Source organism: Corapipo altera, unplaced genomic scaffold, assembly GCF_003945725.1.
Source record: "Corapipo altera isolate COAL_440 unplaced genomic scaffold, ASM394572v1 77b, whole genome shotgun sequence".
Classification (NCBI taxonomy): domain Eukaryota; kingdom Metazoa; phylum Chordata; class Aves; order Passeriformes; family Pipridae; genus Corapipo; species Corapipo altera.
The window spans coordinates 3879889-3892962 of NW_020884933.1; the positions used below are offsets into that span (position 1 = coordinate 3879889).

Consider the following 13074-nt stretch of genomic DNA (forward strand, 5'->3'; position numbering starts at 1 on the left):
CACTTCCACTGGCTCAAGGTATCGCAAATGCCAAGAGATATTTACGTCACTAAAAATACACAGAATTACAGATAAATCCGTGTCCTCCAAGCAAACCAGAAGCCTTCAGTATTTTTCCTTGAGCTAAAGGAAAAGCAGCCCAGGTGCTGCAGGTGGAGGAGAGCCAGAAAGTATTGGGGAAGGAGAATAGACAGAATATTTCTCCAGAAAAGAGATGAGGCTTGGAGCAACCTGGTCCATGGAAGGTGTCCCTGCCCATGGAAGGGGCTGGACCTGGATGAGCTCTGCCTGGGTACAAGCCCGGGCTGTTGGGGACCCTCTGCTCCCCAGGTACTTCACCTTACACCCTGCTCTCACTCAGGGGCAAACAGAAGAGTCTGAGCTAAGCAGGTTATTTATTCCCAACTCCAAATCCAGCCAAAAAACCCCAAGCAGATTAAATTCCCTAATCTTTAATTAGCACCTACTCCAGCCCATCCCAAAAGGAACTCGTCTGGCTCCCAGTCCAGGAGCAAAATGCAGCCAGCCCGGCCCTGGGAGAAAGCCCTCACCTGGAAACCAGCTGGGTCCTTGTGGCAGAAATCCTCAGGAACATTGAAATCACTTTAAGAACAAGAGTTCTGTGCACAGAACCATGCTCTTAGTGCTGCACCTCGTGGTCACCTTCCCCTCTGGGACCTGGTTCCCCTGAGCATCCCAAAGCTCCTCTGCAGAGTCGGGGTTTGAGCACTGCAGGGGCTGCAGGTTCTTTTTGTGCTTCATTAACAGGCAAGGCAAGAACGTGGCTGAGCTCTGTGTGTCCACTACTGGAGCTGCCCTGGAGCCCAGGCCAGCCCTGCACCGAGCACCCAGAGCAGGGACACGGTGCCACCACCCAGAGCTGGGACACGGTGCCACCAGCCAGAGCTGGGACACCCAGCGCAGAAACGGGCACAGGTCCCCTCACCCCCCTGCCCAATTTCCCCTCACACCACCCAGCACCACCAGCCCCTCCTGCCCAGCCCGGTGCCTTCTGGTGGTGCCACGAGCACGATGGAGAACCAGGAGCCCCCAGGCCCATGTCTGCAGCCCCTGGGCTGTTCCAGAGGTTCCCAGCAGCCCCCCAGTGCCAGATGTCCCTGCTGCTCCCGTCCCTTCCCGCCAGCCAGGGCTGTGCTTGGAGCCTTCCTAATAACATCCTGCCCACCCTCCAAAGTCATGTTCACCCTGCCCCTCCTGCCCCTTCCCCGCCCTGGCTCTCACCTGTGTGTGCAGGTGAGACACCTCCCTTGGAGGCACCTCGGGGTGCTGCTGGTGCTGCTCTCTCCTGCTTCTCACTGTGTCTCCAGGGTGAGGAATGAGGGAAGGGTTGGGCATGGCCCAAGTGCGGCGGCGCTGGCAGGAGCCCGGAATGTCCAGCTGACAGCTGAGCTGTGCCCGGGAGAAACCCTGCGTGGGACAGGGATCAGCCCAGGCCAGGGCTCGGGACCTGCCTGTGCTCAGCCTTCCAGCAAGGCCACACTCCAGCCTCTTGGGCAATCAGCTCTCCAGGAAAACAACTGGCCCTTTGGGCCAGGCTGTTCTGCACTGACCCACCCCCGTGTTTACCACCTCCCTGCAGAGCGGGCTGGGGCTGGGGCTGGGAAAGGGATGGATATCCGGAGCTTCCCGGAGCTCCCAAACCCACCTGCTGGGTGGGAAAACACGCCAGGGAGACTGGGGAGGAGAGACCCAGGGGCTGCGAGCCAGGAATGGGGTGGTGAGGGGCTGGGGTGCTGTGGGACACCAAATCACCCATCTTTGTGGTATTTATGGCAAGGGGGGCAATGCCCAGGGTGAGAGGAGGGTTTGCTCAAAGCTGGGCAGCAGGTGAGAGGATCCAGAGACATGGGAGCAGTGTGGGGAATGGAAAAATCCCAGGAACTTCCTGCCAGGGCCAGACTGTCTCCTGCAGCCAGGCAAGGACAGCGTGGTGTCCTCTCCAGCGTGTGCCCAGGGCAGGCTCTGGACATGTTGTGCCAGCCCCTGCACCCCAAGGAGAGGGACCCATGTGTTATTTAGGAGATCACAAGGCAAACACAGCCTGGGCAGTGCCTGGGACAAGGAGGGGATGTGCCCACTCCCACCCCCAGTCCCAGACCAGTCCCCAACAGGACCTTGAGGACTTCAGCAAACCCCTGCCCAGGCCTGGGGCCCCAGGGCTGCCATGGGGGCTTTGCAGCAAACGGCAGGAGGTTGGGAATTGCGTGTGGAATTACACCAAACAGGACCATTTCCTAACCCTGAATATATTGCAGTTGTAACTTAGCAACCTCAGCTGGGGAAAAGCATCCCGACAGGAATGCGGGTCCTGAGGAGATGCAGCCATGCATTCCTTTTCTGTTCCCAAACCTTAGACACGACTCTGGCCAGAGGAGGCAGCTCCTGACAGCCACAGAGCCACCCTCCTGTGCCGCTGGAAATGCCCCCCTTTGTCACCCAGACCCACAGGATGAGATCAATTAAACATTTCTCAAACCAAACATGAGCCAACCATGTTACACAACAGTGACTGAGGGACCACTCCTTCCACTTCAGGGGACCTGGGAGAAGCTGGAACTCGCAGATGTTCCACCAACACTCAGGAAAATGAGCCCTGAAGACAACCTGATTTACCATCAAGATGTGCTTATGTGCAACAGCCTCGGAGCAGGGCAGGGACATCCATCCCACTCCATCCTCATTACTTCCCTCATCACTTACCAGTCTTCCTATACCATCACCTGGCACATGTCCCAAAAGTCCACTGAGCTCACCACGGCCTGAGGGTGCCCCAAGGCACAGGAGCAGCAGCAGCTTCTGGGAAATGGAGCTCCCTGGGGCAGATCCACCTGATCCGAGCAAAACCACCTGGAACAGTCTGTGATTTCTCCATTAAAAATAAAGGTAACAATTATTTGTAATAAATTTATTTTTTATATTGATTTACAGAGCTAAATGGAACATATAAACAGCACCAAGCCATTGAAGTTTGTTCTACAAAACCAGGTTTAATACAAAAGGATGACGGCAACGCCTCACTCTGCGCTTCTGGACGGTTAAAAAAGCTCACCCAAGCCCCACAAAGAGTTTAAAAAGGTTTAAGAATGTAGGCACCAGTGTTTGAGAGAATTTGTATGGCAGCAGTGACAATCTTGTTACATTGTGGGAGAATCAAGGCTGCTTTCATTTTATTCCCTATTTATTACAGTGGGAGGAGCTGATCCTGCCCCTGAAGAGCTGTTGAGTCTCCTGCCCAAACACCCAATTTTCACAACCAAAAATGTGGGGTGACAGTCAGCTCCACACAGGATATTCCTCATTTAATGGGAAAGACCTCCCTGTGTTTTATTCCTGGAGGAACCCACTCCCTCCACCCATTCCGGGGGATGTCCAGGAGCAGGAGATCCCTGTGGATCCCCAGCAGCCCAGGGGGTGCCAGGCAGACTCCCCACCCAGGGAGGTGTGGGGAGAGCTGCAGACCCTGCCAGGGGAGCAGGGACTGGCACAAGGAGCAGGGACGTGCCATCCCCTGCCCAGGAGGGAGCAGGGCTGTGGCTGCCCCAGCCCACCCAGAGCTCTCCGTGCATCCAGCCTCGGGATGATCTCCTCAAGGAGAACAACATCCCCGGGACACAGGGCTCAAATCAACACTGGCTTCACCCTGCAGTTCTCCTGCCTGATGCCAGGAACGGGTTTGGTCCCTGCAGCCCCACGAGCTGTTGCACAGCCCTGGGAAGAGCAGAGCAGCCACATCTCTGCTGAGCCCAAACTGCCACACACTGGTGCCATTTCCTTGGAAACAAACACTCGTTTGCTGGACATGAAAAGCAGCTGAAGTAACCGAGTGATTACAGACACAAGACACGGAGCAGCAGGGCCGGGAGCTGCTCCCGGGACCCGCGGGGGCTGCAGGAATCCTGCAATCCCTGTGCTGGCACATCCCTGCTCCAGCACAAGCATAGACATTGCAGCTGCCCAGCATAAACATGAACATTCAGTCCTCAAAGCCCTCCCAAAGCTGCCCTTTAATAGCCACAGACCAATCCCCGTGGCTGCAGCCACAGCAAAGCGCCTTTGGAAGCTTCCGATATCCTTTATTTTTCCACCCGAATTCCCCCCACCCCCCTAAAATCATAAAGCACACAGACTGCAGACTTAAAAGTGTAACAGGGTCACAACCTCTCTCCATCCCCCCAGCCCAGCCCAAACCACCAAGGCACGTGAGGCTGCCTCCCTCCTCCAGGCCCAGCTTCACTTCATTCCCCCTCTGCCCCACTTCGGAAGGGTGAAGCCAAAACATCTTCCTCGCTGGGAAGCAGCTTTCATCCCTCTTTGTCCTGACTAAGACAGATTCTAACAAAACACACCTGAACTGCCACCCTAATGTTTCCATGGGAAATGTCATCTTTAAGCACATAGCCTAGTGGACACTGCCACCAGTTGGCCTTTGCAGAATTGAGGTCAAATTTTGCACCCCCGGGCTCTGGCAGAGACGCCCCAGCCCTCGAGAGCAGCTGTGCTTTTACTCTTTGTAAGTCGTTGCTCGCTTGCCACGGGAGCCAGGTCTCTGTGGAAGGCTCACTTTGGTGCAATTCCAGCTTCCCACCAGCTCAAGCCCATCTTCTTTCCAAGCCAACGTTATTGCCCTGAATTTGCGTGTGAAGATTTTCAGAAAGAAGAGCAAACAGACACGTGCAACCCCAACCCTCGGGCCCTGCTCCTCCCACCACCAGCGAGGGGCCTGTCCCCTTGCAGAGGTCCATGTCCACATCCACATCCACAGCTGCTCCACTCCTGCTCCTCCTCAGTGCTCTGAGTCCGAGAGGTAGGAGGGCTGAGTCCATCTCCACACCAGCATGTCCTCCCCGGCCACCCTGTGGGACTCTGTCTGGATCCGGGACTCGTTGGAGGCCAGGAAATCCACGGCTCTCTCCCACACCCGCTTCATCTTCTTTCTGCAAGAAACAGCAAGAAAAAGAAGGAAATTAGAATCACAACCTCACTGTGCTTCCCTGCCTACAGCAACTGTGGCTGTGGATCCAAGCACCACTGGCTGCCTCCCGCTCCCTGTGCAGGCAGGGAAGGAATCCAACCACAATCCTGCTTTAGAGCAGATTTCAGAGCAGGGCAGGGATACACAGGTCCTGCCTGGAGGGAAGGTGAGACCCTCTGTCAGTGACAGTGGATTTCAGGCTCAGTTCATATTGCAAAGGGGTTCAGTGAGCAAACTGCCCTCCCCCTTCCTGCAGGAGGGATCTCCCCCAAGGGGACACTGAGGATCTCCCGTTTGGGATCCAGTTATTCTGGACACCTCACACCCAGGGACCGGTTCAACAGCTGATGCTCCATGTCCAAACAAACCAAATCCAAGTGCTGCTGGACAGAGCAATGACAACACACCTGTGGGACTGCACAGAGTGCCAGCCCCAGACTGTCCCTTCGATTTGCACCAGGTTCAGGCACAGCCTCAGTTGTGTCCAACCCTTTCCTGACCCAAAGGCTCCAGCCTCCTCCTGCAGTGCAGCTCCCAGCACTCAGCTGCACTTCAGAGCTGTGCTGAATCCCATCCCAGCCCTCCTGAGGGCCCAGATCCAGCTCACCTGCTCTGAGGAGGAATCAGACTGTCCCGGACATGGAAGATGCCAACGTAGGGGTAACGTTCCAAATTCCGTTCCCATTCCTTGTAGTGGTCCTGGACAACAGCTGGGGGGAAGGAGAACAGAACAGTGAGAGCTCCACACTGCAGGAAGCAGAGCAAGGCTACTTAAACTCACAGAGCTCCTACCTATGATCTTCTTCACCATGTCATACATGGCTTGTTCCTCTTCCTCCATCTTCCGCCAGCGATACCTGAGGAAGATCAGGATCCCCCAAAGAGTGATCAGACCTAGGAGAATAAAAACAAACAGAATTCAGTAACTGCCAGGTGTGTATTGCTGGAAGCAGTTTTAGTTCTGACACTGCTCTCCCCAGAGGCAGCTTTCACTCCCTGTGACTCAGGCCTGCCTGGAACTGAACCCAAGTGATTCACTTTGTACCCCAGTGCAGCTGCACCCTAAAATCCCTTGGTACTGACCACCCCCTGCAGCAGAAGAGCACATGTGGATGTGGGATGAGGTGGTTGGAAGGCCTCAGCATGGAGCTCCCCCCCAAGAGAAACCTCAGCACAACCACAGTTCTCCAAGTCCCAGAGGAGTCTTTGCCAGAGGCCTCCCCACAGTGATCACTTTGGAAGGCTGTCAGGCTTCACTGCTCCAAGGAGAGCTGCTTGATAAGGAAATAAAGCCTGGGGCTCCAGTGCCAGCCCAAAATTCAGATCTATATGGACAGTTTAGCACTGACAGTGCCCCCATTAGAATTCAGCACCTCAGTCTCTGCAATGAACAAAACTGTCCCCTGTCCCCCCCTCCCTGTCAGGCTGGATTATAAACTCCTCCAGTCACACAGCTCTCGTTATCACCTCACTGGGTAAAACCTCTGTCTCAGCTGAGGCACAACACACTATTCCAATAAAACCTCCAACCCTGAAATGCTACAAGTCATTATTAAAGAGGCTGGAAGACTTTGGGGCTTAGAGCAAGAAAAAAGAAAAACCGACTCCTCTAGGTAAGTTAACACACTTATTTTGCAGCCCATAATAATGGATACTTGAGGAATACCCAGAGAGCTAATCAGCTGGCTGATTTAAAGCACGTTTTAAGCACTCAGAGCACAAGAGCAGTGCTGCGGGTCTCCCTGTGCTGCCAGAACAAAGGTTAATTAGACATTAACTCATCAGCAGATTCATTTCACCTCTGTTAGTCATCTCCTATGGCTGGGAACGTGTGTGTGTGCACAGGGCTCGTCCCTGCAGCGGGCAGGGGAGGCTGAGCACTCCCAACTTACTCCAGAAGAAGAGGAACAGGTTGGTGATGGCCGTGACCACGGCGCGGCGGAAGCGGCAGCCGAGCCCCATCTGCGGGCGGGCAGATTCCAGGCAGAACACTTCCTCCACACTGGAAACCGGCCCAGCCAGGTCTCTGCCTTTCAGCCTGATGGGAAGAGGCAGAAAATCTCACTGAGGAGAGCAGACTCCAACTGCAGTCTTTAATCAAGGCGGGGAGAGCAAACAGACTGCAGATGCGGTAACTCCTCCCGCGCAGCACATGGGAAACGCTCCGACAGCCTCCTGCTCCTGCCACAGCAATTTCCCTCCTGCTCCTGCCACAGCATTTCCCTCCTGCTCTTGCCACAGCATTTCCCTCCTGCTCCTGCCACAGCATTCCAGGACTGGCTGCTTAGCAAGGGGTGGATATGGCTGCGGAAAGGCAGCGGGGCTGGAACTCCCACCGGCACACGGGAGCCTCCCGCTGCAGCCTCTCTGACAGCCCCTCTCAGTGTGCACAAGATTAAACTCGAAATTGGATTCCCACCTCCCAGCACAGAGATGGAAACGTTCCCCGAGTCACTGCTCCAGAGCTGGGGGAGGCCAGGGAGCTCGGGCTGTTCTCCTCAGCACTGGGGAGCAGGAACAGCTCAGCTACAACAGCGAAGAGCATCAGCTGTGTCTGCAGGGAGGGCACCACTGCCAACCACCCCCTGCACTGCTGCTCCCCTGAGCCCTGACCTGCTCCCAGCTCCCCCTGCCATCCCCTCACAGGGATCCAGGGGAGAGCCACCAGATCCAAAGCAATTGGACCAAAGGGGATTTTATTGAAGCTTCTAATTCTGTCTGCACTGAACAACCCATTAGACAAAGAGGTTTTCCCAATTCATTAGTGCTCAGCTCACAAACTGCTGACAGCTCGGATTTGATTCTGGATTCTACAGGAGCTGGAGACACACAGTTGTTTCCCCCGCCCTCGTCTTATTTACAATCCAAATTCCATGAAAATATTTAAAACATGCAGCAGAATCACCCAGTGCAAAGCTCATTTTCAGTCGTGCCTCTGAGACTAGCACCTGAAAAATAATGTCAAGCAGCAAAAAATGCCAGGGGCAGATTTTTGGGGCTGTTCCACACTCCTGCACGGCACACAGGCTCCAGGGAAGCGCATCCATTTGGGGAACAACAGAGCTGCTAATTATGGAAGTAAAAATGTGGGAGTATATTGTATCCCACAGCTCCTACTCGAGTATAAAAATATAGATTTGAAAACTCTGGATCCCAGACCACCTACAAATCCAGACCTGCCCCTAAGGAAACCATGTCCCATCCTGGGAATTGCACACACCAGTAATCAAAGCAGCAGACACTGTCTGATCCTTGGATCACAGCAGCAGCTGCAGGAATATTTAAGAGCAAATAGAGCAATGGGAATTCCTACAAGGTTTGCTCACCAACCCCATCACTCCAACTGCTGCAATTCAGTTAATCACAGACATATTTAGCAACGTGGAAATGCAAACAACTGTTAGACTTCAGAGTTGGCAGAGACTGGAGGCAGCCCACACTTCCCAGAGGAAGGTAACGGTGGCTGCAGACTTTGGTAACACTCTTTCCTAAGGTTATGGACTGAATGTTGTGGGTTTTCCCTGAAAACCCAGTACTGCTGGCTGAGAAACTCCCCCTCAGTGACCAACCACCAGCCACAGTCAGTCAGACCATCCATTCAGGAGGAATTTCCTCATGGAAGGGCTGTCAGGCAGTGGAACGGGCTCCCAGGGAGGTGGAGGAGTCCCCAGCCCTGGAGGTGTCCAGGGAAGGCCTGGCTGTGGCACTCAGTGCTCTGGGCTGGGGAACAAGGTGGGAACAGGGCACAGGGGGGATCCATGGGCTGGGAGGACTTTTCCAGCCTCAGTGATCCTGTGATTTAATGTGCACTGGGTGTTCTGCCAGAGGGACAACTGACACTCCAGATACCATTCATGGTCCATTCTCCTCTCCTCCTCCTTGGGATTGCTCCAAAGGATCCCAGAGTGTGGGTGACATTCCCTCCTGCACAGAGGGCTTTGCTGGCCAGGGAGCCCCCTGGTCCAAGGATGCAGCTCCACAAGTGCTGCAGCTGAAACTGTGCTGGAGAAAAGTTACCCTGGGAAAAGGAACCACGTGGGTAAGATTCAGAAGGGCTGTAGGTGCAGGACCATGGGCAGGACACCAGGACCACCATTTCCAAACCTCACAGGAGGCACAGCACAACCACTGATGCCACAAGCAGCCCTGGCCTCCCATTCCCATCTCTTGTCCCAGCAAGACATCCCTGGACACGGTGTCCTGCAGCCAGGGCTGGGGATCAGACCCCTGGAGAGCTCAGTTGCCATTTTGCTGCAGGGCTGTTGTTCTCCTCTGGAAGTTTGCCCAGCAGGCACTGCCACAGCCAATCCCACATTACCTGCTGAAGCCCAACGAGGTCTGGAAGCTGAAGGGCACCCACAGACCTGTCCAATTACACAGCAGCCAACCCTGAGAACTGGAACTTTGACACACTGGGCTTCCACTTACCAAATTCCCAAATCCTTGTTGCTGTTCAGTATCCAGTGCAGGGCAGCTTCAAACTTCTGTGGGGAGCTACCAGTAACATTCTGTGCAAGGAATCCATAAGAAGATTAGTTCTCCATTCACTTAAAATACTGAACAACATTATTTCATTACAGGAGTGGGAGGATTCCTTCCATATGGTCTGTCCCCAGGTTAATTCTTATCAGAATTCTGCAAACTGGAGGAAGGGGAACTAAGCCTGAAGGTCTGCCTGGACTAAAGTCTCCTGACTGGGTAGATGATGCATGAAGCACTCTGTGAAATAACACCATCCCAGACTGTTAAGACTAACCACTAAATACAACATAATCTTACTGACAGTTTACCAGGAAAGAAATGGAATGCTAGATCAGAGCACTCTGTCTCCTGACACTTTGGGGTATAGAAAAATCCTTCTTCTGCCCAGCCCTCAATCCAGGGAAATTTCTGGTTTCAAAAGACTGATGGCTCCAGTGAAACAACAAACCATTAAGTTAAGATTTACAGGGGCTGAATCACAGATGGAGGAGAAAATGATTTTCAAAAGAACTGCTGAGAACAGGACTGGCCAAAGGGGAAGGGAGAGATATGGGAAAGAATCAAACCAGGATGAGGGAGCAGAATGGATGGTGAATTGCTTTAGTGTCTATTATTTATTGCCTTATAAGAGACTAAGCACTAGGTCATAACAAAGCTGCTCACAGCCTACTCACCATCACGTGCTCCTTCGCCTCACTAACCCAAATGCATTTGCTTTTTAGATTCTCAGGGTTTCCACATTCAAAATTACCTGGTAAAAAAGTCAAATAGAAATAACGTTTGGAAAAAAAGCCCTTGAACAGCTCAGAACTACACTCTGAATGTACACCAAGAAATACTCTCCTTTCCAATCACTCCAGCCCTGAGCAGAATGACTCCAAGGTGAGATTTATACTGCAGGCAGATCAGATTATGACTATTAATAAAATGCTCAGCCACTGCACATAGGTTAGATAAGGGCAATCAAACCACACTTTGGAGCTGCTGTTGGATAAGGGCAATCAAAGCTCACACTCCAGAGCTGCTGAACACAGAATGAGGGGGGACATCCTGTTTGTGCCCCTTGCAGAGCACAGAGCCATGTCTGGGCCCTGGTGCCCTGCAGAGGGGCTCCTGCCACCAGGCATCAGGGACTGCAGAGTGCAGCTAATGACCAGCATTCAAAATGCTCCCAAGGAGCCCAAATCACAGCTCTGCCTTCCACCCAGGCACAGAAATGCTGGCGAGGAACTAAATCCTCTAAAACTTGCCTCACCAAGTTGACTAAACAAATGTGCTGAGAGACTGAGTAAATCTGGTGGAAATCCGGCAGCTGCCGAAGTCAGATTTGAAAAGATTTAGGAATTATGTGCAGCTTCAGCATCCAAAGCCTTCAGCCTTGAGGTCTGAAATATGGAAAATGGAACTGAAACACTTTTACTGATTACCACTGCTATGGATCTTGCTGAACAAGTCTCCACTCATGCACTGGATTTCTAGCAGCCTTCTCCATCCCAAAATACCAGTGATGGGCTGGATTTACTCAATATAGTAGAGACTGAGCTGGAGCCTCTGTGGTGACAGAAGAGAGAGGCATTCACACATCTGCTGCCACATTTCAGCAGAAAACGACAATTTCTTAAGCCACTTTTACTTTGTTTGTAAGAACACACCAGCTTACACTTAATGGCTCTGAGTGCCTTGAAGACAATTTCAAGATGTTGGTAGAATCATAAAACCAACTATTTCTACCTCAAATTCCCAGCATGTCAAGTGCAAACCAGGCCCACTCACCAGGGCAGAGCGATACGAGTGCATCAGCCGAGCACTAATCAGAATAAAAATAACCTCACCTTTTCCTGTTTTCCTATTACCTGACTTCCTCAGAGCTCTTCAAAGGGAACTGACTGTTCCAGAAACCACTCTCTCCAAAGTGAGGGTAGAAAGCACCAGGGAGAGGCAGTTCCTGCATGCCCAGGAGTTCTGTGAGTGACTGAACTCACCTGCCTGCACGGACAGGTAGTTGTAGAGCTCGTGCAGCACAGCCATGGTCACGTCCCTCTGCTTGGCCTGGCAGAACTGCTGGCAGAGACAGGAGCAAACATGAGCAGTGGCAGTGGGACAGTGGGAGAGCAGCTACAGACCCCACAGAGAGCAGCAGTGCAGTCTGGCTCAGTCCTGCCCCACCAGCTCCCACCAAACACACCCACAGCACACACTGGCAGGTCCCAGTCAAAGGTGACCTGGGGAATCCTCTGCAAGTCCCTGCCCCTGGCAGGGGGTGGAACTGGGTGAGATTTAAGGTCCCTTCCAGCCCAAACCAGTCTGGGATTCTGGGATTCTACAAAGTGCCACCGACCAGCCCAGCCCAGCCCAGCCTGCAGCACCAGCCACCCGCTGGGATGGATCTGTGGTCCCCAAAACATCCCAGCCACCAACCAGGACTCGGAATCCAACAGGAAATTTTCTCACTCCTAATCATAGAATCCCAGACTGGTTTGGGTGGGAAGGGACCTGAAAATTCATCTTGTTCTGCCATGGGCAGGGACACCTTCCACTAGCCCAGGTTGCTCCAAGCCCCGTCCAACCTGGCCTGGAACACTCCCAGGGATGGGGCAGCCACAGCTTCCCAACAATCAATCCTGACAGAGGGAACAAGCTGTGCAGACACTCCGTTCAGGGAATTAGCTGGATTAAATCTTGTACTGTTAAAGCTGCAAACAGCTTTATTGCAAACCAATATCACTTCTGGTACAACTGTTAAAGAAATTGATTCACATAATTGGGAATTTAAATTTTTATCTTTCGGAGTCTCATACACATTCCTAATTTAATCTGGCCCATTAATTCCAAGCCATCAAGTCCCAAGTTTTCTGTAAAATGATAGAATTAATCATTTTACAGCAATACTGCTATGGGTGGATGTTACACAGAATAATCACTGTTCTGTGAGAATCCCCCAGACCTGAAGATAAATAAATAAATGCTTACATCATCCGTGCTTTTGTCACAATCCACAGGCAAGAGATTAACTACGAGAGAGAAGAGGGTGAGTTAGCTGGCTGCAAGTAAGAGCTTTGATCAAGAGAGTAATTATCTTTTAAAAGAAGGTTCTGCTTTAAAGCCTGATGCTGCTGTTGTTAATCTCCCTCGGGCAGCACCTTGCAATGCAAATGGCCTGTTCAGGAGCTGCTCTGGGAGCAGCACTGGAGAAAAACAAATAAAAAGGTGCCAGTGATGAATCTGGTCAGCTGGGAAGTAAAAACTGGGGCTGGATGCTCTAACAGTAGGCTCAGGATCATCACCTTCCCAACTGCCCCCAAACCCTTCCACGTTCAGCTCAAAGCCATGACATGTCCATATTTCCAGCTGTTCCACCTGGGAAACTCTGCTTTAAAATCAGGTGGTGGGGAAGCCCCTTTCCATTTCTCATGGAAGCTCTGTCACATTTTAAGTGCCCAGTTCATTTGCTGCACTTCCCCTGCCCAGGATGAAGGCTGGGAAGGGCTGAGCCAGCAGAGGGAACACTGAAAGCACACACTGGGTGTTACAGAGACATTGTGTTCTCCATCCTTGGCCTAGCAGGAATCCATAAAATCCATCCTTGGCCTAGCAGGAAT

General features: G+C 52.5%; 1 protein-coding gene across 2 annotated transcripts in view; it reads right to left on the minus strand.

Annotated features, from left to right (window-relative positions):
• Positions 1 to 4142: 4142 nt before the first annotated feature.
• LEMD2 (LEM domain containing 2) overlaps positions 4143 to 13074 on the minus strand; it is a 10713-nt gene continuing 1781 nt past the window's right edge. The window contains exons 3-10 of one of the 2 annotated variants that reach the window (XM_027659731.1): positions 12446 to 12486; positions 11458 to 11533; positions 10150 to 10226; positions 9422 to 9501; positions 6886 to 7031; positions 5786 to 5887; positions 5601 to 5703; positions 4143 to 4955 (exon numbers count right to left, since the gene is read on the minus strand). In XM_027659731.1, coding sequence (XP_027515532.1) covers positions 4805 to 4955; positions 5601 to 5703; positions 5786 to 5887; positions 6886 to 7031; positions 9422 to 9501; positions 10150 to 10226; positions 11458 to 11533; positions 12446 to 12486 — 776 coding nt within the window. In that variant the 3' untranslated portion in view covers positions 4143 to 4804. Of the gene's footprint in view, positions 4956 to 5600; positions 5704 to 5785; positions 5888 to 6885; positions 7032 to 9421; positions 9502 to 10149; positions 10227 to 11457; positions 11537 to 12445; positions 12487 to 13074 lie in introns of both variants that reach the window. The other variant, XM_027659730.1, reaches the window with a different exon arrangement.